Consider the following 24,903-nt stretch of genomic DNA (forward strand, 5'->3'; position numbering starts at 1 on the left):
ATCTATGGGAGAGACGTCATGTGTCTCTCCCATAGCACCGCATAGATACTAGAGGTCAATTATGACCTCTAGCATCTATGTGCTGCTCCCACAATGCAGAGCGGTTCGCGATGACTTCATCGTGTACCGCAAAGCACCAGGCATCTACACAGCTCCTGGTGGCACCAGTAGCGGATCATGCCACGGCGGCAGCGCCCTCCGGAAGGCGGCACCCCGGGCAAAAATCCTGCTTGACGTAGCAAGATCCGCTACTGACTTTCTGTTCTTATGCACATGCATGAACCCAAGTCAGACTCGGCAGTGCTAAGTTTATTTGCTAAGGAAGTACAATAGCAGTGATAAAGATGTAGGGAAAGCTGATTGTGTTTTAGCATCCACCACGGCTTCTCACAGTGACTTCATTATCAGTGCTCATCCAGCCCATGATAATAATTAGGTTTCTTGGACAGAGGCAAAGTGGAGAGTAGTTGCCCAAAACAATCAACCAGCTTCAAACTGTCATTTCAAAGAATGTACTAAATAAATGACATGAGCTAATTTCTTGCTTTGGGCAACTTCTTCACTTTAGCTCTCTCCAAGGCTTGATACATCTCCCCCTTAGTCACATATTTGTCAACAGAACTACAAGCGATGGCTGCTACCAAAGAGGAAGAATCAGACACTATAATTGGAACGCTGGGGAAAAGAAAGAGACCAAATGCTCTGGCACCGGATGATGCAAAGGAGAGGTTTTAAATAGTTTGGGGTAAATTTACTAAGATGGGAGTTCTATTTAAGATGGGATGTTGCCCATAGCAACCAATCAGATTCCAGGTATTATCTTCTAGAAGGTGCTAGATAAATGAGAAGTAAAATCTGATTGGTTGCTATGGGCAACATCCCATCTTAACTAGAACTCCTATCTTAGTAAATTTACCCCTTTGATTCTAATTTGACGACTACATTATGTGTTGGCAAAGACACATATACAGTACATGACACATGCACAGTATTCGAAAAATCGCAATATGCAGCCTCTTTCAAAGTTGCAAATTAAGTCCATCACAGTTATTCTATATACTTAAATTCCTGTATTTAAAAAAAAAAAAAAAGGTGATTGTGTTTACATTGCTTCCTTCAGCATACTAACAACTGTCCTTTTCAAATGATGTAACATTCAATATACAAATAGTGAAGTCGATACATATGCTCAAAACTTTTATATCTTATGAGATTTGAAATACTGACTTTCAATAGTGCAGATAATCCCTAAATGCCTGGAAATGTCAGCATACCATTAATACAAAATTACAATCAATAATGTTGAAATGTGGAATCTAAAGTAATTTACAGTACTTACTTTACTTCTGCAGTAGTAAATACTAAATGTGTTCTTACAATTAACTCAAACACATATCTCAGGAAGTAAAACAGGCCAGGATATATTACTGCTCACATCTATTAAAATATGGCAAACATAAGTGGGATCAAATTGGCCTGTTATTGTCACCAAAATTGGGTGGATAGATCATGCCACTTGTGGCCAGTCCAAACAAAACTACAGATGGAGCCATGCTAATCGTGGCTCGGTCTGTGCCCATCGCCGCATCTGGGGAGTGCAAGCATCCGAGACGCGCACGTGCCCCATTCACTTTAATGGGATTGTCTCTGTGCACTCCCATAGTGGGACAAGGGTCCAGATTGCCTAGTCCAGCCAGGAGTGCACGCCAGTGATGGAGCCCCACTAGATGAGTGCGGCTCTATCTGTAGTATACTGTAGTACAAATCAGTGACGTGTGGTGAAGTCAATGGCTGGGGATACATTTTTTTCCACACATCGGAACTTCGGTCATAACCATCAGAACAATGTGATCATCGGAACCATCATGACCATCATGGCTTTCATTTTAAAAACCGGGACAGCCACCAGGTACACAGAGGGTGCTTGGGGGGTTAATTTACACTTCCCCAGCAGCTGCTATTGTCTGCAGCTGCCGGGTGGGGGGTCCTGCCATGCTGGCTTATCAGTAGTGATCGGCAGCATGGCAAACACTGGGGGAGGGTGCAGGGAGGCAGAGGGACCTTCCAGTCCCTCTGAGAGCAGCAGCAGCGGGAAGTTTCCCTTCCCTGCAGCTGCACACACTGTTTATCGGACTGGTCACATCCTGTGCGACCAGGACAGATAAGGCACTTACTGATGTGGTCGCATCTGATGCGACCATGCTAGGCAAGTGGTTAAAACACACTTTACTTATGTATACTTTATAATTCTAACCCACTATACTGCACTAAAAAAACAACACACTTTTGGGTATATTTATCAATATTATTTTTACTAAAATAATGTGAAAGGGGTATTTTCATACCCTATTCACTTTATTTATCACCTAAACGTACTAATTGCCAATTGGAGAAGAATTTGCTAAATTCTTCTACAAGCATTTAAATTCTAATTTTTCTAGTAAGCAGATCGCATTTCCCATATTTGTAATGGGAAATGTGATCCATCCAAATTTATTTAAAACAACAATGCAAAAAAAATACTGGAGGGAGACCTGTGATAATAACGCTATCTTGAGATAGCATTATCCAGGATTTCCTCTGGTTCCAGTATTCCTGCACAGCCCTCTATGCTTGAGGGCAGTGAAAGCTGAGCTTGGATCTGGCCTCTGTGATCAGCCATGTGTGTCTGCTAGACTGTGTAAAAAAAATTATAATAAAAAATCTTGCTGTACTTGCACCTACAGTGTGTCCTCATACATCTTTGCTGCAGTCACGCCAAACTGCCCCTCTTGGTATGCCAAGCTAGATGAGAATCTTCTAGCATCAAGAATCTTTTTTGTTTCATTTTTGCCGAAAATGCATCTTGGCCACAACGCTGTAATGTAGCATTTTGTATGCAGATACAGCTGCAGACGTGCACAGAATACAGGAATGCCACATATTTTAATCAGCATAGTCTGCTTGTGTGTCACATTCGCATAGCAATGCAAATAAGATGCCAGATGCTAGCGGAGTTGCACGGGACCTGTCAGTTCACTCACACCAGGCATCTCGCTGCGTGATGTATAGAGCCATCTATAGAGACCGGTGATTGGGGAGCTCTGGTTATATGTTCCTGTGCTGCTGTGACCTTGTCATTTGATCAGCAAAGTGATCTCCAATGCTGCAAAGTACCAACATCTCTGCTCACTTTACTGATCATGGGACACAGCAACAGCACAGAGGAACTGGAGCACACCAATCACCGTTTCTAGTGTCCTCTTAACTGGAAAGGTCAAGTAAAGAAGGGGGGGTAGGCGGAAAATGCCCTGAGCAGCTTTCTTACAAGCGCTGTCCCTACCTGTGATAATTGATACATCCCCGTGATGTATTCAATTATTGCATTGCAGATTTGGGCAATTTATCACATCCCATCCACATCTGTGATGCAGATTGTGATAAATAAGCCCCTAAAACATGTTTCAGGACCTCATTTGAGGCATCCTAAATCTTGTTGGGCCTATCAGCTTCCTCCCTATGGCAGGGGGAATGGGCCAGCCTTTTGCCCTTGGGCCAGCAACCACTCACCAGCATGTTCCTCTTCATGTTAGCTGTCTTGCATTTTAGCCGTCTTGATCATCAGCTTCTTCATGTTGGCTGCTCCTGTTTGGGTGCTGGGGAACTTCCTTGATAGGTCACTTGACACTACATGAAGCCACTGCCTTTTTGCTTTTTTTTGCAGTATTATAGGTCACAGTGTGGCCCCACCACCAGATTATTACAGATGCGAGCCTGAGCTCATAGCTGCCTCACCTATTGTCTTTACCTTTCAGTCCCTGTATTTCCAGTGGAGCTCTGCAAATGTATTGTTTTTTTACTATAAAATATTTAGAATAATACAAAGATGATATTTAGAAGTTCTAAATATCTTCTTTGTGTCATTTTAATCAGTCAGAACTCTGGAGGATACTTGAATATGACAGGTGAGACTATGCCGCAACTGACAGCATGTCACTGGTACAAACTACTGGCTCATAGGGAGGTTAATTCATCAACAGCCAAAACATTGACATGGTGATGTCATCCAGAAAATGCTGTGATATTATTGAATGCATTTTAATGGTGTCCACATTCTAAACTGTAAACATGATGGTACAGCACCATGTGTAAAGTTATAGAGCCTGATTTTGAGTCCCATGTAGTGCCAATGTTCACAGAGTTGATCAATTTTTTGCTACTGCATTTGCATGAATATCTCTACAAACTTGTATGGCACATGTGTTTACGCACAGAGGTGTAGTTGTTGTTGAACGCTTGGTATTGGATATGTCCCTGGGTGATGATTGGGAAGTCTCTGATCAGATACATGGAGATGGTCTGTCTTATGGGCATGTTATGGAAATGTCACGGTCGTGTTGCTGAAGTGGTTGCATACATGGACACTTAATCGCTTACTGGAGGCCATACTCAGACAGAAAATGTACAAACACCATAGGGCTGGTGCAAGTTTCAATGGTGTGACTAATGGTCACTCAGTATTACAGCATCTGAAGACACTCAAAGTGGGCATCTCAGTCTTTGTAAATTCAGGTGCATGCATCTACACTAGGGGAAGGGCTGATACTAATCATAGAGGCCACTACATAAAAGGATGCAACAGTGGCCTGGAGGCCCTCAATTCTGACATGGGGAAAACTCTTTTATTAACATTACTATCATGTCCGCATTCCCTGGTTGACATTACACTGTCAACATTCTGATTATCAAAAGATGATAATAAACTAGGCTCAAGCCTAATTTACTAGCCACTATCTTATATTGTAGGTGTGCCAGCATGGCTCTGGGTCATATATTCAGGAAGTTGTAATTCAACAATATAAATAGCACCTGCCCCAGGTTGTTAATTTGTTCTGTTGGTGGTACATGTGAATTAATAAACTTGTTACTATAATAGAAACATACATGATGACAGGGCTACATTAACTGTATTATTGAATAGAGCCCATCCAATTTACCACGACACAGTCTCTACCATATACAGTACGCAACTATTGCCAAAAATTAGGAAAGTGCTCATGCCCCCAAACAATGAAGCAGCACCCCTTACCCCAATCAGTAAAACAGCATCTGTATGCCCTGACTCAGTAGCATTAAACCCCCCCCCCCCCATTGAAGCAAGAATCAATGTTGCACATTAAAAACATAATTAATAAATTCCCTTAAACAAGCAATGATGCTATACCTTAATAGAAAGCACTGAAGCTAACCATTTGTAAAAATGGAATCTAAGTTTTAGTTTAACAATGAGAAATCCACTGAGCAAGTCCTACCAGGATATTAAAGTAAACATATTTCTGCAACTTTACAAAAAAAGTTAAATTAAAACAATAAAATGATTTGCATCTTTGTTGAAATGAAACCCCTTTGCTTTCTTTGTTCTTATTAATGCAATGATTACAGTCATAATTCAAGGAACACTTTTGTGATATACCTGGGTGTGGTGCCTTAGCTCTCTAGGTATCCCAGTGTATTATTACAGTTTACAACGGGATACAGTTAGATGCCAGCTGTCGGGATCCTGGCAGCCGGAATGCCGATGGTAGAATCCCGACAGAGTCAGGAGACCGTTGCCGGAATCCCGACAGACGACAACCCGACCGTAAGTATAGCGGGCAGGTTTGGGCTGGATGGGGGGGGGGGGGGGGTACGTATAGGCACTTACGGGGGGACATTGGGTTAGGCTGCGGGGGGTGGGGGGTGATTAGCTATCATCCAGCTAGCGAGGACAAAACTCCGCTTTCCAGTATATCTTGTTAGGACACCCTGGATACCTTAAGATGTTACACAGTACTGAGCTTCCAAACCCTGTGTGTCTTGTCCTTTTAAATTCCTACAAAGTTGCTATATGACCCTGTGCAGGTAATCCAGTAGTATACCCTATGTGCTGTGAGTGCTGTAGTGTCTGAGAGTTACAGTACATGGATAGAACAATGGAACTCTGATATTGTTAATGAAGTGGGAGATCTATCATAATGAAGTACCTCTCCACTACTCCTCTAGTTAGGACTTTATAGTAATTTTTAAGTTCACATACTCTTAAGCTGTTGAGAGTTTCTTGCCCCAGAGAGAGACAAAATACATGGCCATATATAGGCTTCCTGTACAAACCCGTTTGACTTGGCAACATTTCAGATACAAAATGTGACAACCTAACTTTGCACGATACACAATACTCTTATACTCAATGTGAGGAATTACTTTTGTACATTGAATTCCTTCTGGAATTTATAATTGTAAATCGTATGACAAGTACCAGCTACCCAATCATAGCCAGAAGATGGCTATCTTTTATATTCAACAAAGGCAGTTATCTTCCTTGAAACATGCAAAAATACTTCTGGTGAATATAGAAGTTTCTGACTCAGCACATTGCCAGCCCTATACTGTATGTTACAGAGTATGTGTAACAGAATTAATACTGTATCTCTATAAAAACAGAGTATGGGGGATATAATTCCACCAAACAATATATTTACTAATGAGGTTTTTTTTCCCCATGCTATACTACTAATGATAAATATGACATTTTTGTTTTTCAGATTATTGGAACAATTCCACTCATGCCAAATCCAGTATCATCCAATCAAGCAGGTGGTGGAGCTCAGGGACTTCAAGTGCAGCCCATTACGCCCCAACTACTGACCAACGCCCAGGGACAGATCATTGCCACTGTAATAGGGAATCAGATTTTGCCAGTGATCAATACCCAGGGTATAACACTTTCACCACTCAAACCAGGACAACAGGTAAATTGCTCTTTTCTTGTACCATATATAACTTATAGAAGTCCTAAGTAGTTTCCAAACTTAGAAACTGTTACTTTTGAAGAGATCACAGAGGGTTACTGGATAATTTCATGACAACTGGACTAAACTTTGGAAAGCCCCTGTTGACTACACAACGTGAGACTAATTTACTCAGTGCACCCTGCTAACACCAGGGACCTGAGGCTGGACATGTGCCTGTTTGCGGAGCATATCTTGTGTGTGTCTAAAGTTATCATGTCCCTGAACCAGGAATATGCGAATAGGTGTGATGCAGAGTAGCACGCATTTCAGTTGCAACGCCATTTATGACTGATGAGACGTAACTGGGTAGCAATAGGGCGTTCTCACATAGGCAATATTCACAGGAGATTTGTGAATAGAACTGCAGGCTATGCAGAGCTGGACAGAAGTGTAAATATGAGTTTCTAAAACTATATTGGTAATTTCAACCTATCTGCACGATCATCCTTGTTCACTGCCGTGGTTCACTGACTTATCCCATTGGATGTGCTGCATGTCCAATGGGATGATTCCACGGCCGACGCAGTGTTGTTAAATGCAGCATGTAATGATACATTGCGCTGTGATACAATGGTTCGTTTAGTGTATACAAAGGTGTGTTGCAGTGTCGTTGGGTCACATCTTCAGAGGGTGTGCACCCAGCTTTAGCGTATCATCTGCACCAATATATAGGCTGATGTAAGTGCTCCCTGATAATTATAACGACTACCAAGCTAAGCATACAGATAAGGGGAGGGTGCACTGCAACGATGCATACAGCTCTGCATAAGGATGAATACAGGAATTTAGTCCCAGTTATGGCAGAATGATGTGTGCTGTGTAAGGGCCATATTACATCATGTACCTCTTTTCCATTCCTCTTCTAAAATACTGCTCATTGTAGTCTCATTTATAGCTTCAGCTAATCATGAGAGTAAAGGGATATTGGGACTATTTTTATTGCTTTTGCAGTTGTTGGTTATGCGTGATTGAGGATCAAAAGATCGACAATCAGAACTGGGGCAACATAATGTAGAAACCAACATGACGACATGTTACTAATGTGATGTGCAGCTTTGTAACCCTGTCATCTTTAGAAGGCACTAGAAGAATACAAAAGCAATGTAAATCCACATTTATAAACCATTAATTTAAATCATTCAGCCTGTTTCAGCTACAGTCACCCCACACCAAATTGCTGATCGTTAACATCAAATAAAGTTTTATCTACTATAAAATAAAAGCAAAAAAACATTTTTTCCACTAGATTTTTCTCTCCTCTGAATCTAATCATATTTTATAAATGTAACAGTATAAATTGTCTAGATATTGTTGCATCATTTATTATATAAAATTAAATATAATTGAGAACCAATGTTCCAGACTATACAGGTGTATCTTTCATACGTATTACATACATATTATTATATGTATGGTTTTGCATATATTTTACATGCATGTACATTATGCTTATGTCATCAATTTAAGTCAACATTGACTTGAAAAGTTATAAATCTTGTAAATGAAATTATTGGATTCTTCTACACTTACACCATTTTAATTTAAAAAAAATACCTGCAATTTTCATTTAAATAATATGTAATAAAAATAGTTACTTTAGAATAAATAAATAAATTATAATTAGTCTTTAATTAATAAATATTTATATTCTGGAGAAAATCTTTGCTATATACATTTAATAAAAATGTAAATTAACATTAACAGAGCTAATTACCAAGACTACTTATTACAGCAATAACAAAATATTTCCCCTCACAATTTACATTAAAATATCACCAGGGCTCCTTAGTGATTCTCTATTGCCTAATAATACTGGTTGTCAGCAATAGGATGTCTGTAACCAATTTGGCATCCAGTGCTGATCTCCTTTACACATACTGTATGTAACATATCCATACTACAACTGCTGGATATTAGTGTGACAGAAGAATTATAACTCTTGTAGCAAATAAAAAAAAGCTGCAGGAGAGGGGGAGGTCCTTATCATTGGGGATTTTAATTATCCAGATATAAATTGGAACAATGAATCATGTGATACAGCTAGGGGAAACAGGTTATTAAATATGCTAAAAGATCACTACTTGTCTTAAGTAATTGAGGCACCAACTAAATTTAGTACTATACTGGACCTACTGTAGTACTAATTAATAATGTGGAGATTATATCAAATACTAAAGTAGGGGTGACCTTGGGAAATAGCGACCATAATATGATCACATTCGATATTAGTTTTCAAAAACATCACTATAAGGGTTCAACTAAGACTTTTAACTTTAGAAAAGCAAAAATCAACATGCTGAAATGAGCACTAAAGGTCATTGATTGGGAAAGTTTGTGTCATGGTAAGAACACTGCTAAAAAGTGGGATATTTTAAAATTTTGCTCAATAAGTATACTCATAAGTTCATTACCATGGGCAGTAAATGCAGGAATATTAAATTCAAACTGATGTGGCTTAATAAGAAGGTTAAGGAAGAAATGGATAAAAATAGGCATGCTTTCAAAGTGTTTAAATCCAACGGGAAGACAGAGTCATTCCAGTACTACAAGTAATGTAACAAAAAAAATGCAAAAAATAAATCAGGGCAGCTAAGATAGAAAACAAAAAGCAAATTGCTAAGGAAAGTAAATCAAACCCCAAAAAGGTTTTTAAGTATATAAGTGGTAAGAGGTTAAAAAAAGACAATATAGGACTGCTTAAAGGCAAGTTGTGCATCTTGATTAATAATGACAAAAATAAAGCAGAAATATTGAACACATTTTTTTAATCAATGTTTACTAGAGAGGACCAGATGGAGGTACACAACAATAGCAATAATAACGTCCAGTTGCTGAGTACTTGTTTAAGTGAGGAAGTAGTCTAGGAGAGACTAAGCAAAATTAAGATAAATAAATCCCCTAGTCCAGATGGACTTCACCCAAAGGTTCTAATGGAGCTTAACTCAGTACTAGCAAGGCCTATAATATTTTAGATTTGATTTTCTAAGTTTCAATTACATCAGGCATGTTACCAAAAGAATGGCATACAGCAGAGGTAGTGCCAATATTTAAAAAAGGAATTAAAACTCATCCTGGTAATTATAGATTGGTAAATTCGACACCCATAGTGGGGAAAATATTGGAAGTTATAATAAGGGATAGCATACAGGAGTACTTGGTAAGGTTATTAATAGGAAACAGCATGGTTTTGTGAGGGACAGGTCATGTCAAACTAACTAAAAAGTAAAAAAAATAAAAAAAAAATAATATGTATTTAATTTATGCAAAAATGCTTTGTTTTAATAATAAAGGATTTTCTTTCTATTTAGAGTCTTTGATAAAATAGGGATAGATATAGGAGTTGAGACAGAGGTTCCTGTTCTGGCACTGAGCCTGTTAAATAGGCTTCTATATATATATATATATATATATAACACAACTTGGTGGGCGGCACTCCAAGGATTTGTAAAAGATTCCACAGCTACACAAGCTTTAGTGATCAACGTTTCAGACGCCTTTATTTGCGCCTTTCATCAGGATGACGAAAGGCGCAAATAAAGGCGTCTGAAACGTTGATCACTAAAGCTTGTGTAGCTGTGGAATCTTTTACAAATCCTTGGAGTGCCGCCCACCAAGTTGTGTTGTCTGCTGGGCCCTGTAGTGCCACGGGAGGGCACCCAGGTATTTATGTTGTGCTGTTGGAGTGCCGGTCATACATGCATATATATATATATATATATATATATATATTGTTATATAGGCAGAAGTCATAGTCCTCCTTTTACAAATAGGGGCCTAAATACTGAATATTTAATTTCATAACATTGAGATAAAATATTTAAATAAAAGTTTCTTTTAAAAGCTTTCTTATTATTATTATTATTATTATTAGCGGTGTGCGCCAGGCCATTTTTCAGGTTTTGTGTTTTGGTTTTGGATCTATATCTCCTTTGTGTTTTGGATCTGTATTGGTTTTGCCAAAACCGCCCTTGCGGGTTTTGGTTTTGGATCTGTATTTTATTGGGTAAAAATCATAAACAGCTAAAATAACAGAATTTGGGAGTGTTTTTGTTCCTAGAGTATTATTGACCTCAATAATATTAATTTCCACTCATTTCCAGACTATTCTGAACACCTTGCAGCTCACAATATTGTTTGTATCCAGTTTAGGCCAAAAGGTTGCACCAAGGTAACTGGATGGAGCAGCAGCAACCCTTGGCTGTATACACTGGGAGGACAAAATATTTAAAAATATATATTTAAAAAAAAACAATGCATTAGGCAAGGCTCAAGATTTCAGTTCACAAAAAGATGATTAAGGCAAAGAAGAATTAAAAAAGGCAATATTTTAGATTTAATTTATTTAATTGAATTTATTTTTATTTTATTTTATTTTATTTATTTAGGATCAAATTCTTCATTTCCTAAAATATATCTTCAATATGCAGAAATTTTAGTATATAAGTGTGGAGAGTTTATTTATATTAATTTAATTAAAATGTAGCTAATTATTATTAATAATATGAATTTGAATTAATCATAATGTGGTGATAAGAAGAATTATGAAAATAGGACAATAAGTTATAACATAAGAATATGAGCTATGGACACCACACCCTGAAATGGACAGAGTATGCCTGGATGTTCTGGGAGAATACAGCACAAAGTCTAAAAAATATATAAAAAAGATGTCTTTTATTTTGGGTGGACTGACAGAACACCCCTAGATGGACGGAGCAGCTGCAGTCACTTGATGTATACTGGGATAACACAGCACAAAAAATTTACTTTAAATCAAAATATATATATTATTTTTTATATCACACACTGTGCTCACAGTGCCGCACAAATGAGACAAAATAGGTATTATTATTTTTTATATCACACACCGGCAGTTATAGTGATGCCCAAATGAATCAAATATATATAGCAGTAGTGTACGGCATTACTAGTAGTCCCTGAGTTACACACCAATAGAAATATATTTATTTTTCTGGATGACACACAGAATATGCATAGCAGTAGTGTACGGTAGTACTAGTAATGTGACGCATGACTGTACACACAGTCACACAGCCCCTTATAGACAGAGAACACATGGTCCTATACACAGCCACAGTATGCTATATGCAGTGCACTATGCAGAGCCCTAACACAGCACACCTATACACAGTCACAGTATAAGCAAGCACCGAACTCAACTCTCCTGCCTCCTGCAAAACAACCCTTCTGCTGTCTCCTGCCCCCCTTCCCTAACCTGCCTATCAGATTACAGCACAGAAGGAAGGAACATGTCCTTACTGTGCACTGTCTAAGTCCGGAGTGAAAATGGCAGTGACACGCGGCTCTTATATAGAATCCATTACCTGCGAGATCCGACAGCAGGATGATGACGTTTTGCCTCATTTTTGGTACTGAGTCAGCAAAACCGAGCCTGACTTGGATCCGATCTCAAAGTTCAGACAGGTTCGGTTCCAATTATCATTATTGCAATTATATAAAACAATCTTTTTTTATTACAGAAAATTTGCCTGTTTTTCTCTATATTGCAAAATGATATTCATGTCAGTAAAAATGTTATTGTATTTCTAGTACTTTTCTTAATTACAAAAACATAATAGTTTGGAAATATATTAATACATTATCTGTATATAACATGTTAAAATCTAAATAAACTATACATTAGTTTAGATTACAAATATAGTGCTACATTGTTGTTTTATATTATAATAAAACTGTTCAGTGATCTTTAATATCTTTATCATTCACAATGCACTTCCAAGGTGAATGCAGGATTTTTGGAAGGGGGTTAACTAATGTTTGATTTTAGATCGATTGCCGCCAGCCAATGAATGATGCATAATTAGCATGTAACAAGCTATAGCCTGCCCCAAACAAAGTGCAGTTTATGTAATACAGTACAGTACTTCAGACTTATGCATGCTCAATGATCAATTTACCAGATTATCTCTCTAGTGCTATAATTGAGCTCTCAGATCAACAGACACACACACACACACACACACACACACACACACACACACACACACAGCAAACGTGGTAGGAAAATCCGCTGCCACTAGGCATGTGCAGCAGTTCTGCCCTTTATTTAGTGGCCACTGGCCTGGCTGTGGGGATGGGTCGTTTCCGGGCAACTGGAACCACCCTCCCCTGCATGTGCCTTTGACTGCATAGGGGTATTATCTATTATTATTATTATTATTATTATTATTATTAGCCTTTATTTATATTGTGTCAGCATACTCTATACTCGGCAATGTATTATTTAATAAAAAAGACTTTCTGTACCTTTAAATATCTCCAAAAGAACTTATCTGTTAGTTTCTACATAAAGTAAAATAGTTTTTTTAGTGGTTTGCAATAATTTCAGACATTGGAGGTTAATTACGTATAGTCATTTCTTCTTAAACATATAACTGAAAATAAGATTTTACTCACCGGTAAATCTATTTCTCGTAGTCCGTAGTGGATGCTGGGAACTCCGTAAGGACCATGGGGAATAGACGGGCTCCACAGGAGACTGGGCACTCTAAAAGAAAGATTAGGTACTATCTGGTGTGCACTGGCTCCTCCCTCTATGCCCCTCCTCCAGACCTCAGTTAGGATACTGTGCCCGGAAGAGCCGACACAATAAGGAAGGATTTTGAATCCCGGGTAAGACTCATACCAGCCACACCAATCACACCGCATAACTCGTGATACTATACCCAGTTAACAGTATGAAATATAACTGAGCCTCTCAACAGATGGCTCAACAATAACCCTTTAGTTATGCAATAACTATATACAAGTATTGCAGACAATCCGCACTTGGGATGGGCGCCCAGCATCCACTACGGACTACGAGAAATAGATTTACCGGTGAGTAAAATCTTATTTTCTCTGACGTCCTAGTGGATGCTGGGAACTCCGTAAGGACCATGGGGATTATACCAAAGCTCCCAAACGGGCGGGAGAGTGCGGATGACTCTGCAGCACCGAATGAGAGAACTCAAGGTCCTCCTCAGCCAGGGTATCAAATTTGTAGAATTTTGCAAACGTGTTTGCCCCTGACCAAGTTGCAGCTCGGCAAAGTTGTAAAGCCGAGACCCCTCGGGCAGCCGCCCAAGATGAGCCCACCTTCCTTGTGGAATGGGCTTTTACTGATTTAGGATGCGGCAATCCAGCCGCAGAATGCGCCAGCTGAATTGTGCTACAAATCCAGCGAGCAATAGTCTGCTTAGAAGCAGGAGCACCTATTTTGTTGGGTGCATACAGGATAAAAAGCGAGTCGGTTTTCCTGACTCCAGCCGTCCTGGAAACATAAATTTTCAAGGCCCTGACTACGTCCAGTAACTTGGAATCTTCCAAGTCCCTAGTAGCCGCAGGCACTACAATAGGTTGGTTCAAGTGAAAAGCTGATACCACCTTAGGGAGAAAGTGGGGACGAGTCCTCAATTCTGCCCTATCCATATGGAAAATCAGATAAGGGCTTTTACATGACAAAGCCGCCAATTCTGACACCCGCCTGGCCGAAGCCAAGGCCAATAACATGACCACTTTCCACGTGAGATATTTCAGATCCACAGTTTTAAGTGGCTCAAACCAATGTGATTTCAGGAAACTCAACACCACGTTGAGATCCCAAGGTGCCACAGGAGGCACAAAAGGGGGCTGAATATGTAGCACTCCCTTTACAAAAGTCTGAACTTCAGGCAGTGAAGCCAGTTTTTTCTGGAAGAAAATCGACAGAGCCGAAATCTGGACCTTAATGGAACCCAATTTTAGGCCCATAGTCACTCCTGACTGTAGGAAGTGCAGAAAACAACCCAGCTGAAATTCCTCTGTAGGGGCCTTCCTGGCCTCACACCACGCAACATATTTTCGCCAAATACGGTGATAATGGTTTGCGGTTACTTCTTCCTGGCTTTTATTAGCGTAGGAATGACTTCCTCCGGAATGCCCTTTTCCTTTAGGATCCGGAATTCAACCGCCATGCCGTCAAACGCAGCCGCGGTAAGTCTTGGAACAGACAGGGCCCCTGCTGTAGCAGATCCTGTCTGAGCGGTAGAGGCCATGGGTCCTCTGATATCATTTCTTGAAGTTCTGGGTACCAAGCTCTTCTTGGCCAATCCGGAACCACGAGTATCGTTCTTACTCCTCGCCTTCTTATTATTCTCAGTACCTTTGGAATGAGAGGCAGAGGAGGGAACACATAAACCGACTGGTACACCCACGGTGTCACTAGAGCGTCCACAGCAGGGCCGTCTTAACAGCAGTGTAGGCCCCTGGGCACAGCAATGCACTGGGGCCCCTACCCATCCTCCAGTTTTAGGGGTGGGGGGTGCTATCAGCAGCAACTTTGATGTCCCGTGGGCAGTAGGGGGTGTTCTATCTTCCGCTCAGCATGTAGGACCTGGAGCAGTAATTTCTGCTAATTACTCATTTACTGCACAGATGCGGCTAAACTGTAGAAGGGGGCATTGGGCTGAATGAAGAAGCCCTGGTACATGACTTCCAGGGTGGTAGGGCAGGGTTTAATACGCAGGGGAGGGGTGTATAGTGGAGTGGGCTTAATATTCATCATTTTCTGGTGGGAGTGCAGCTTGCTTGAATGCAGATATTTCAAGTTCCTGAAAATAGATTTCTTAGCTTTCAATGGTATAAGTAACTGGAGAGTCCCACCTTTCAGGAGGAGGTTCTAGGGACTTAGGGATCAGCGCTCAGGAGCCAGAGCAATTCACCAACGAAAATATAAAACTGCATATTAGGCGTGTGGAGCTGGAGCAGGGACCAGCTGCTTGAAGGCTGATATCTCTGGTTCTGGGCATAGAAAAAACAAGCTGCCAATATCCACCAAAAGTGGAGAGTCACAGCTTTAGGATTATACCCTTATAAAAACTCTAAGTCAGACAGAACCTGAGATATCTGGCTGGAAAGAGCAATTAACAGGCTTGGATGGGGACCACTGCTTTCAAGTCGGATATCTCCGGTTCCCCAGTGCCGATTTTCAAAAATCTGGTACCCCTGGAAAGAGGGGACCCTCAGCTATCAGCCTAGGGCCCTTATACTCCTGGGGCCCTTGGGCAAGAGCCCATTGAGCCCATACGAAAAGACAGCCCTGGTCCACAGCTATCGCCTGAGGGTCCCTTGACCTGGCGCAATATCTCTTTAGCTTTTTGTTGAGGCGGGACGCCATCATGTCCACCTGTGGCCTTTCCCAACGGTTTACCAACAGTTGGAAGACTTCTGGATGAAGTCCCTACTCTCCCGGGTGTAGGTCGTGTCTGCTGAGGAAGTCTGCTTCCCAGTTGTCCACTCCCGGAATGAACACTGCTGACAGTGCTAAGACGTGATTTTCCGCCCATCGGAGAATCCTTGTGGCTTCTGCCATCGCCATCCTGCTTCTTGTGCCGCCCTGTCGGTTTACATGGGCGACTGCCGTGATGTTGTCTGATTGGATCAGTACCGGCTGGTTTTGAAGCAGGGGTCTTGCCTGACTTAGGGCATTGTAAATGGCCCTCAGTTCCAGAATATTTATGTGTAGGGACGACTCCTGACTTGACCAAAGTCCTTGGAAATTTCTTCCCTGTGTGACTGCCCCCAAGCCCCGAAGGCTGGCATCCGTGGTCACCAGGACCCAGTCCTGTATGCCGAATCTGCGGCCCTCTAGAAGATGAGCACTCTGCAGCCACCACAGTAGAGATACCCTGGTCCTTGGAGACAGGGTTATCAGCCGATGCATCTGAAGATGCGATCCCGACCACTTGTCCAAGAGGTCCCACTGAAAAGTTCTTGCATGGAACCTGCCGAATGGAATTGCTTCGTAAGAAGCTACCATTTTTCCCAGGACTCGTGTGCAGTGATGCACCGATACCTGTTTTGGTTTCAGGAGGTCTCTGACTAGAGATGACAGCTCCTTGGCTTTCTCCTGCGGGAGAAACACTTTTTTCTGTTCTGTGTCCAGAACCATCCCCAGGAACAGTAGGCGTGTGGTAGGAACCAGCTGTGACTTTGGAATGTTTAGAATCCATCCGTGCTGTTGTAGCACTTCCCGAGATAGTGCTACTCCGACCAACAACTGTTCCTTGGACCTCGCCTTTATAAGGAGATCGTCCAAGTACGATATAATTAAAACTCCCTTTTTTCGAAGGAGTATCATCATTTCTGCCATTACCTTGGTAAAGACCCTCGGTGCCGTGGACGGTCCAAACGGCAGTGTTTGGAATTGGTAATGGCAATCCTGTACCACAAATCTGAGGTACTCCTGGTGAGGAAGGTAAATGGGGACATGTAGGTAAGCATCCTTGATGTCCAGGGATACCATGTAATCCCCCTCCTCCAGGCTTGCAATAACCGCCCTGAGCGATTCCATCTTGAACTTGAATTTTTTTATGTATGTGTTCAAGGATTTCAAATTTAAAATGGGTCTCACCGAACCGTCCGGTTTCAGTACCACAAACAGAGTGGAATAGTAACCCCGTCCTTGTTGAAGTAGGGGCACCTTGACTATCACCTGCTGGGAATACAGCTTGTGAATTGCCTCTAGCACAGCCTCCCTGCCCGAGGGAGTTGTCGGCAAGGCAGATTTGAGGAAACGACGGGGGGGAGACGCCTCGAATTCCAGCTTGTACCCCTGAGATACTACCTGAAGGATCCAGGGATCCACCTGTGAGCGAGCCCACTGATCGCTGAAATTTTTGAGGCGGCCCCCAACCGTACCTGGCTCCGCCTGTGGAGCCCCACCGTCATGCGGCGGACTTGGAAGAAGCGGGGGAGGACTTTTGTTCCTGGGAACCTGCTGTTTGTTGCAGCTTTTTTCCCCTACCTCTGCCTCTGGACAGAAAGGACCCGCCTTTTCCCCGCCTGTTTTTCTGGGGTCGAAAGGACTATACCTGATAATACGGCGCTTTCTTAGGCTGTGAGGGAACATGGGGCAAAAATGCTGACTTCCCAGCTGTTGCTGTGGAAACTAGGTCTGAGAGACCATCCCCGAATAACTCCTCACCCTTATAAGGCAAAACTTCCATGTGCCTTTTCGAATCTGCATCCCCTGTCCACTGCCGAGTCCATAAGCCTCTCCTAGCAGAGATGGACAGTGCACTTATTTTTGATGCCAGCCGGCAGATCTCCCTCTGTGCATCTCTCATGTATAAGACTGAGTCTTTTATATGCTCTACGGTTAGCAGAATAGTGTCCCTGTCTAGGGTGTCAATATTTTCCGACAGGGAATCTGACCACGCAGCTGCAGCACTGCACATCCATGCCGAAGCAATCGCTGGTCTCAGTATAATGCCTGAGTGTGTATATACAGACTTCAGGATCGCCTCCTGCTTTCTATCAGCAGGCTCCTTTAGGGCGGCCGTATCCGGAGACGGTAGTGCCACCTTTTTTGACAAACGCGTGAGCGCTTTATCCACCCTAGGAGGTGTTTCCCAACGTGCCCTATCCTCTGGCGGGAAAGGGAACGCCATTAGTAACTTTTTAGAGATTACCAATCTTTTATCGGGGAAAGCCCACGCTTCTTCACACACTTCATTTAACTCTTCCGATGGGGGAAAAACTACGGGTAGTTTTTTCTCCCCAAACATAATACCCTTTTTAGTGGTACCTGGGTTTATATCAGAAATGTGTAACACCTCTTTCATTGCCTCAATCATGCAACGAATGGCCTTAGTGAACATTAGATTAGACTCATCGTCGTCGACACTGGTATCAGTATCCATGTCGACATCTGCGTCTGCCATCTAAGGGAAGCTGGCGCTTTAGAGCCCCTGATGGCCTTTGAGACGCCTGGGCAGGCACGAGCTGAGAAGCCGGCTGTCCCGCATTTGGCATGTCGTCAAATTTTTTGTGTAAGGAGTCGACACTTGCACGTAATTCCTTCCATAAGACCATCCACTCAGGTGTCTGCCCCGCAGGGGGTGACATCACTTCTATAGGCATCTGCTCCGCCTCCACATAATTTTCCTCATCAAACGTGTCGACACAGCCGTACCGACACACCGCACACACACAGGGAATGCTCTAACAGAGGACAGGACCCCACAAAAGGCCTTTGGGGAGACAGAGTGAGAGTATGCCAGCACACACCAGAGCGCTATATAATGCAGGGACTAACTGAATTATGTCCCCTATAGCTGCTATTATATTTACTGCGCCTAAATTTAGTGCCCCCCCCTCTCTTTTTTACCCTTTTCTGTAGTGCAGACTGCAGGGGAGAGCCAGGGAGCTTCCTTCCAGCGGAGCTGTGAGGGAGAAATGGCGCCAGTGTGCTGAGGGAGATAGCTCCGCCCCTTTTTCGCTGACTTTTCTCCCGCTTTTTAATGGATTCTGGCAGGGGTATTTATCACATATATAGCCTCTGGGGCTATATATTGTGATATATTTGCCAGCCAAGGTGTTTTTATTGCTGCTCAGGGCGCCCCACCCCCAGCGCCCTGCACCCTCAGTGACCGGAGTGTGAAGTGTGTATGAGGAGCAATGGCGCACAGCTGCAGTGCTGTGCGCTACCTTGGTGAAGACTGAAGTCTTCTGCCGCCGATTTTCCGGACCTCTTCTTGCATCTGGCTCTGTAAGGGGGACGGCGGCGCGGCTCCGGGAACGAACACCAAGGCCAGTTCCATGCGGTCGTTCCCTCTGGAGCTAATGGTGTCCAGTAGCCTAAGAAGCCCAAGCTAGCTGCAAGCAGGTAGGTTCGCTTCTTCTCCCCTTAGTCCCTCGATGCAGTGAGCCTGTTGCCAGCAGGTCTCACTGTAAAATAAAAAACCTAAAATAAACTTTCTTTCTAGGAGCTCAGGAGAGCCCCTAGTGTGCATCCAGCCCGGCCGGGCACAGAAATCTAACTGAGGTCTGGAGGAGGGTCATAGTGGGAGGAGCCAGTGCACACCAGATAGTACCTAATCTTTCTTTTAGAGTGCCCAGTCTCCTGCGGAGCCCGTCTATTCCCCATGGTCCTTACGGAGTTCCCAGCATCCACTAGGACGTCAGAGAAAGGCTCATCCAAAAAAACTGAAAGAAAAAGTGCATAAAGGAGCTTTGTTATAAGTTGTTGTGAATCACTCAAAATGATACACCTTTAAAAACAATCAGAATGTGTAGATAAATTTATTGACAAATACATCACAAATAGTAAATCTAATAATGCACATACATTAATAGTATTTTTAAAGTTCAATACAAATGATCATATTTCAATTATACATCTCCAGTATCAGATGGATAATATAAACCACTATTAAAAGAGGGACTACACTGATATTTCAAATCTAGATACAGTGGCAAACGCAGGATTTGCATGGGGGGGTTTCCAGAACTGGGCGGAGCCAATCACGGGGGTGCGGACTGAGGTGACCCAGTATATGCTGGGTCCGTAAAACTAGTGTGTCTGTGTGTGTGTGTGTGTGTGTGTATATATATATATATACACATATATCTACACATATATATATATGTAATTCTTGACATATATATATATATATATATATATATACACATACAGTACACATACATATACACATATACATAGCATATTAAACATGCACACACATATATATATATATATATGTACACACATACAGTACACATATATATACACATGTATATATATATATATATATATCGTGTGTGTGTGTGTGTGTGTGTGTGTGTGTGTGTGTGTGTGTGTGTGTGTGTGTGTGTGTGTGTGTGTTTATATGTATGTATTGTTTTTTAGTGGAGGGGGGTTTCTGGGTGCTCGGAAACCCCCCCCCTGGGTGCGCCACTGAGATATGAAACAATCTACTGTCCATAAGGCAAAGGTTGATAAAGGTTGATAACATAGAGAACAAAGCCCTGATGCAGGGAAGATGGTGACACATACAAAATGATCTTGTCACTGTAGATGAAATAGCTATTCATGTTGTAATTCAAAAAAAAATTACAATATGTAAATCAAAATCCTCCATGTAATTTATGCTCAGGATTTGAGCTACATCACTATTCCCATAATATATTTTAGTAAATAATCATACATAATGCATGACCAGATACTGTGGAGGGATTTCAATTGAGGGTGACTCTTTTTGCTTGGCCAAATATGACCAGCAACCGCCATGCTTTATGGCAGTGGAATCTCACTCAAAAGTGTTTACTACCCCATAGGGTAGCAAGCACTTTTGAGAAAATCATGGTGCGAGAAGGCCGGGCAAGCATTTAAATGCAGTGGCAACAGCAGTTCACAGCCTTTGCCAGCAATAGAATTCCCACCTGTGTGTTTGTCATAGTCAACAGATACATTGGGGCTGATGTATCAAGCAGCGTAAGAGTGGTGAAATGGACCAGTGGAGAAGTTGCCCATAGCAAAAAATCATCTTCGACCTATCATTTTTTTTAGAATGTACTTGATAAATGCTATCTAAATGCCTATTGATTACTGTAAGCAACTTCTCTACTGGTCCACTTCTCCACTATTTTCACTGCTTGATACAGATGTAGCTGGACTCAGCTTACCCATGATATCAAGCTGCTCTCAGCTGTGACTATTCACACCCACGATCACACCACGTAAAGGCCATGAGTCTCAGGTGCGAATATATGCAAACATGCGCCTGCATGCACACACACACACTGCAAAAATCTAGGTGCACCCATGACTAGTCACAGCCACAATGAACGTGGCTACATCTGTACATCAACCCCATAGTATAAGTGATAATAAACTGATGGGTGATCTCAACCTTTTCAAAATAAGTTGTTGGCACCTGCTAAGTATGAACTCGTACTCCACATTACTGTAAAGTTAAGTCCAAGCCAGTATCATAGGCACTATCAACTGACATGTTTCTTCACTGTGTTCAATATGCTTTCTTCAGAGGTTTAAATGAGTGTCAGTACAAGTTGATGTCATTACTTATTACTCACAGAAATGGCTATTTTCTATCACAATATGTCAAGTATACAAGGATTTGTTAGACACTATGCTAAAATGCCTCTTTTGTAATGATAAATAGCAGAAAATGCTGTATTAAAAAAATAAAGAATTGCAAAATATGTTTGTTTTCTTGGCTGGGCCTTTTTTATAGGCTCTAAACTCACATGTATTCATTTGATAATCCAACACTAGTAGCAACCAATGAACACTAAAAATAATCTTAGAGTGTACAAGAAAAGATATTTCATCTAGAGCAGGGGTGGCCTACCAGTCAGAGACAAAGAGCCAAGAAATCTTGTTAGGTACATCAAAGAGCAGACTTCGAGCCGAAGGCGCACTTGCAAAAATGGGGTGTGACCTTGTGCCTGCTAGGCCATGCCCCTGGTATAAAATACATTACAAAAGCCAAATCCAACATAAAATACAATGAAAAAGCCACTTCTACATAAAATAATTGAAAAAGCCAGATCCGCATAAAATATATTGAAAAGCCAGATTCACATAATACACTTCAGTTCCCCCATGTGTCACTCCAGCCAGCACCCCCGTGTGTATCTGGTTCCCTCAGTTCTCAGTCTACGTAGTGTTGCTGCATGTCTGGCTGGAGTGCAGCGGTTTACAGATCTCTTGTGGTCACGTGACTTTGAATGTTGGGAGCCACATTTAGAATGAAGAAAGAGCCGCATGTGGCTCAAGAGCCACGCGTTGGCCACCATTGATCTAGAGAGTATATTAAAGTATTGAGACTATATTAGAGTTTTATAAGTTAACATTTCGAGCAGTGCATCTTACCATTTGGGCCACCCAGGTACAAGCCTTGGGCCTGATTTAGATGTGGTTGCAGCTTTGATGGTGTCGCAACTGAGCAATTACACTGGAAAACAACATTTTTGCTACTAGGAAAACTTAGTGTTCTAGGCTAAGGGGTATGTTTGCAAACACCTGTGAAAAAAGAGGTTTTTGGTTAGATAATGTTTACAGTAATACACAGAAACAAATGTACAGATGGCGCTTCAATTCAAAGGTGCTGCAGTCTCCCAGCTGGGATGGTTATCAATTTCCCAAGAAAGTTCAGTCCTAATTCTGTGGTTTTGCTGGGGTGCGCTCCCTGGATCACTACGGGTATTAGTCCTTTGTGTGGAAAGGAAAAACTCTCCGCACTGGATAATTGATCAGCAGTACTTCCTTGGTACAGTAAAGCACGATGTCCGGACTTAGTGGGGTGTCTACAGTGCCCACCCAATTACGCTTGTAGTATCCCTTCCTTTGTCCCGCAGATTCAAATAAGGTTCTTTCCTAGTCCACCTTTATCTCGATTTATTTAAGCATTTCACTAATATCTACTGTTAAGCTTGTTTTGTATTTTGATCTGTAAAATGACAACTGTAACGCACTTTGAGTCCTCCCAACATGACCCTCTCCAGGAGGGACAAATATTTTGTCCCTCCTGGAGAGGGTCATGTTGGGAGGACTGCGGGACAAAGGAAGGGATACTACAAGCGTAATTGGGTGGGCACTGTAGACACCCCACTAAGTCCGGACATCGTGCTTTACTGTACCAAGGAAGTACTGCTGATCAATTATCCAGTGCGGAGAGTTTTTCCTTTCCACACAAAGGACTAATACCCGTAGTGATCCAGGGAGCGCACCCCAGCAAAACCACAGAATTGAGATAATGTTTACAGCACTAGGAGAACCATCAGCAACTGAAGTCCGACGTCACTCAGCCTGCGCCAGATGTGTGAGGGGACGAGAAAGCCTTCAGAAACATCGGGAACCAGCCGGAGGCACGCGATCTACAGGGAGATCTGAAGACTCAAGGTAGGCAGCGTGAGGGAAAGTTAGTTTGTTTCCCCAACTGCCACCGCAGCGCGGACCGCAGCACCGGCAATTTAAAAGGAACCCACACACAGGACTTCTACATTAGCACAAAAGTGCTGTAAACATTATCTAACCAAAAACCTCTTTTTTCACAGGTGTTTGCAAACATATATTCCACATTAGCGCTCCCTTTTTATGTTTTATTACTGCCAGTTTGTTAAAGGAGCTGCTTCATTTTTTAACTCAAGCGCAGGGTATTTGCCATATTTACAGGCTAAGGGGTATATTTACTAAGGTGGGAGTCTTTTAGAACTGGTGATGTTGCCCATAGCAACAAATCACATTCTATTATCTTCTAAAATCAGCTAGATAAATGTTAAATAGAATCTGATTGGTTACAGTGAGCAACACCACCAGAACTAACAAAACTCCCACCTTAGTAAAGGTACCCCTAATTTAGCTGTGATGATTCCAAATCTGAAATTTACATTTACCTATCACATTAGGATTTCAAGTTATAGACGATATCAACATTTAAATTGTACATGTTTTTTTATAGTGTTTGCTGTTTTACACAACTGAAACTTAAGTAGCATTATTTTACTTAAACATTAAAATAATCAAAAACACAGCTTGGGTGACATATAAAATATGTTTACACATTAAATGAATATATAAAAAAAAAAATGATTTAGGGACTTGCGCTTATGTGTTGTACTGTATTTGTTTCCCTGTACAGAAACCAGTAAAAGTCACCCATAATATTGGGTTCAAAGGGAACTTGGTATCTCTCACCATGTACAGCGCTAACTGCACCTAGGTTGGGTGGGAAGAAGGTGAGGTAACAGTGGATAAAATGCATTTTTTTAGGGACATTCTTCAGCCCATCTACTTGTAAGCTGTAAGCATGTTGTCTACTTGCTCAAAATACTGGTCAGATCTGTTATTTCCATAAAAGTTCTTTACCACCTACTCAAAGGCATCCCAAGCTGCCAACTCAAGTTTCTTTATCTCAAATCACTTTACGAATGTGTGGTCCAATAAACACTCCTGCTTTTATCTTAGCATCAGATAGCAAATTTCTCCTTAAGATAGAGGAAGCCACTTCCATTGTGATCCATAGCCTTCACAAAGTTTTTCATCAATCCCAATTTTATGTTGACTGGCGAAAGATACATTTTATGAGGATCTACTAGGGACTTGTGGAGAACAATGTGTTTACCAAGAATATGTTAAGCTTTTGCTGACCAGTCTTTCACATCATTTTGGTGTTTGTCATCACGACTGTCCCAAAGACACAAGAAGCATATGTTTTCGGTGTACCCTAACTAATCAGTCACTGCAATCAACCACTGTAATACTGTAGCTATTGTATACTGTTTA

At 41.7% G+C, this 24,903-nt stretch overlaps 1 protein-coding gene across 2 annotated transcripts in view; it reads left to right on the top strand.

The window, feature by feature from the left end:
* Positions 1-24,903, top strand: part of POU6F2 (POU class 6 homeobox 2) — a 677,794-nt gene that overhangs the window by 579,259 nt on the left and 73,632 nt on the right. For both annotated transcript variants that reach the window (XM_063922531.1, XM_063922532.1), the window contains exon 6: positions 6,561-6,767. In XM_063922531.1, the coding sequence (XP_063778601.1) occupies positions 6,561-6,767 (207 nt within the window). The remainder of the gene's footprint in view (positions 1-6,560; positions 6,768-24,903) is intronic.

The sequence above is a fragment of the Pseudophryne corroboree genome, chromosome 5 (genome assembly GCF_028390025.1).
Source record: "Pseudophryne corroboree isolate aPseCor3 chromosome 5, aPseCor3.hap2, whole genome shotgun sequence".
Lineage (NCBI taxonomy): Eukaryota > Metazoa > Chordata > Amphibia > Anura > Myobatrachidae > Pseudophryne > Pseudophryne corroboree.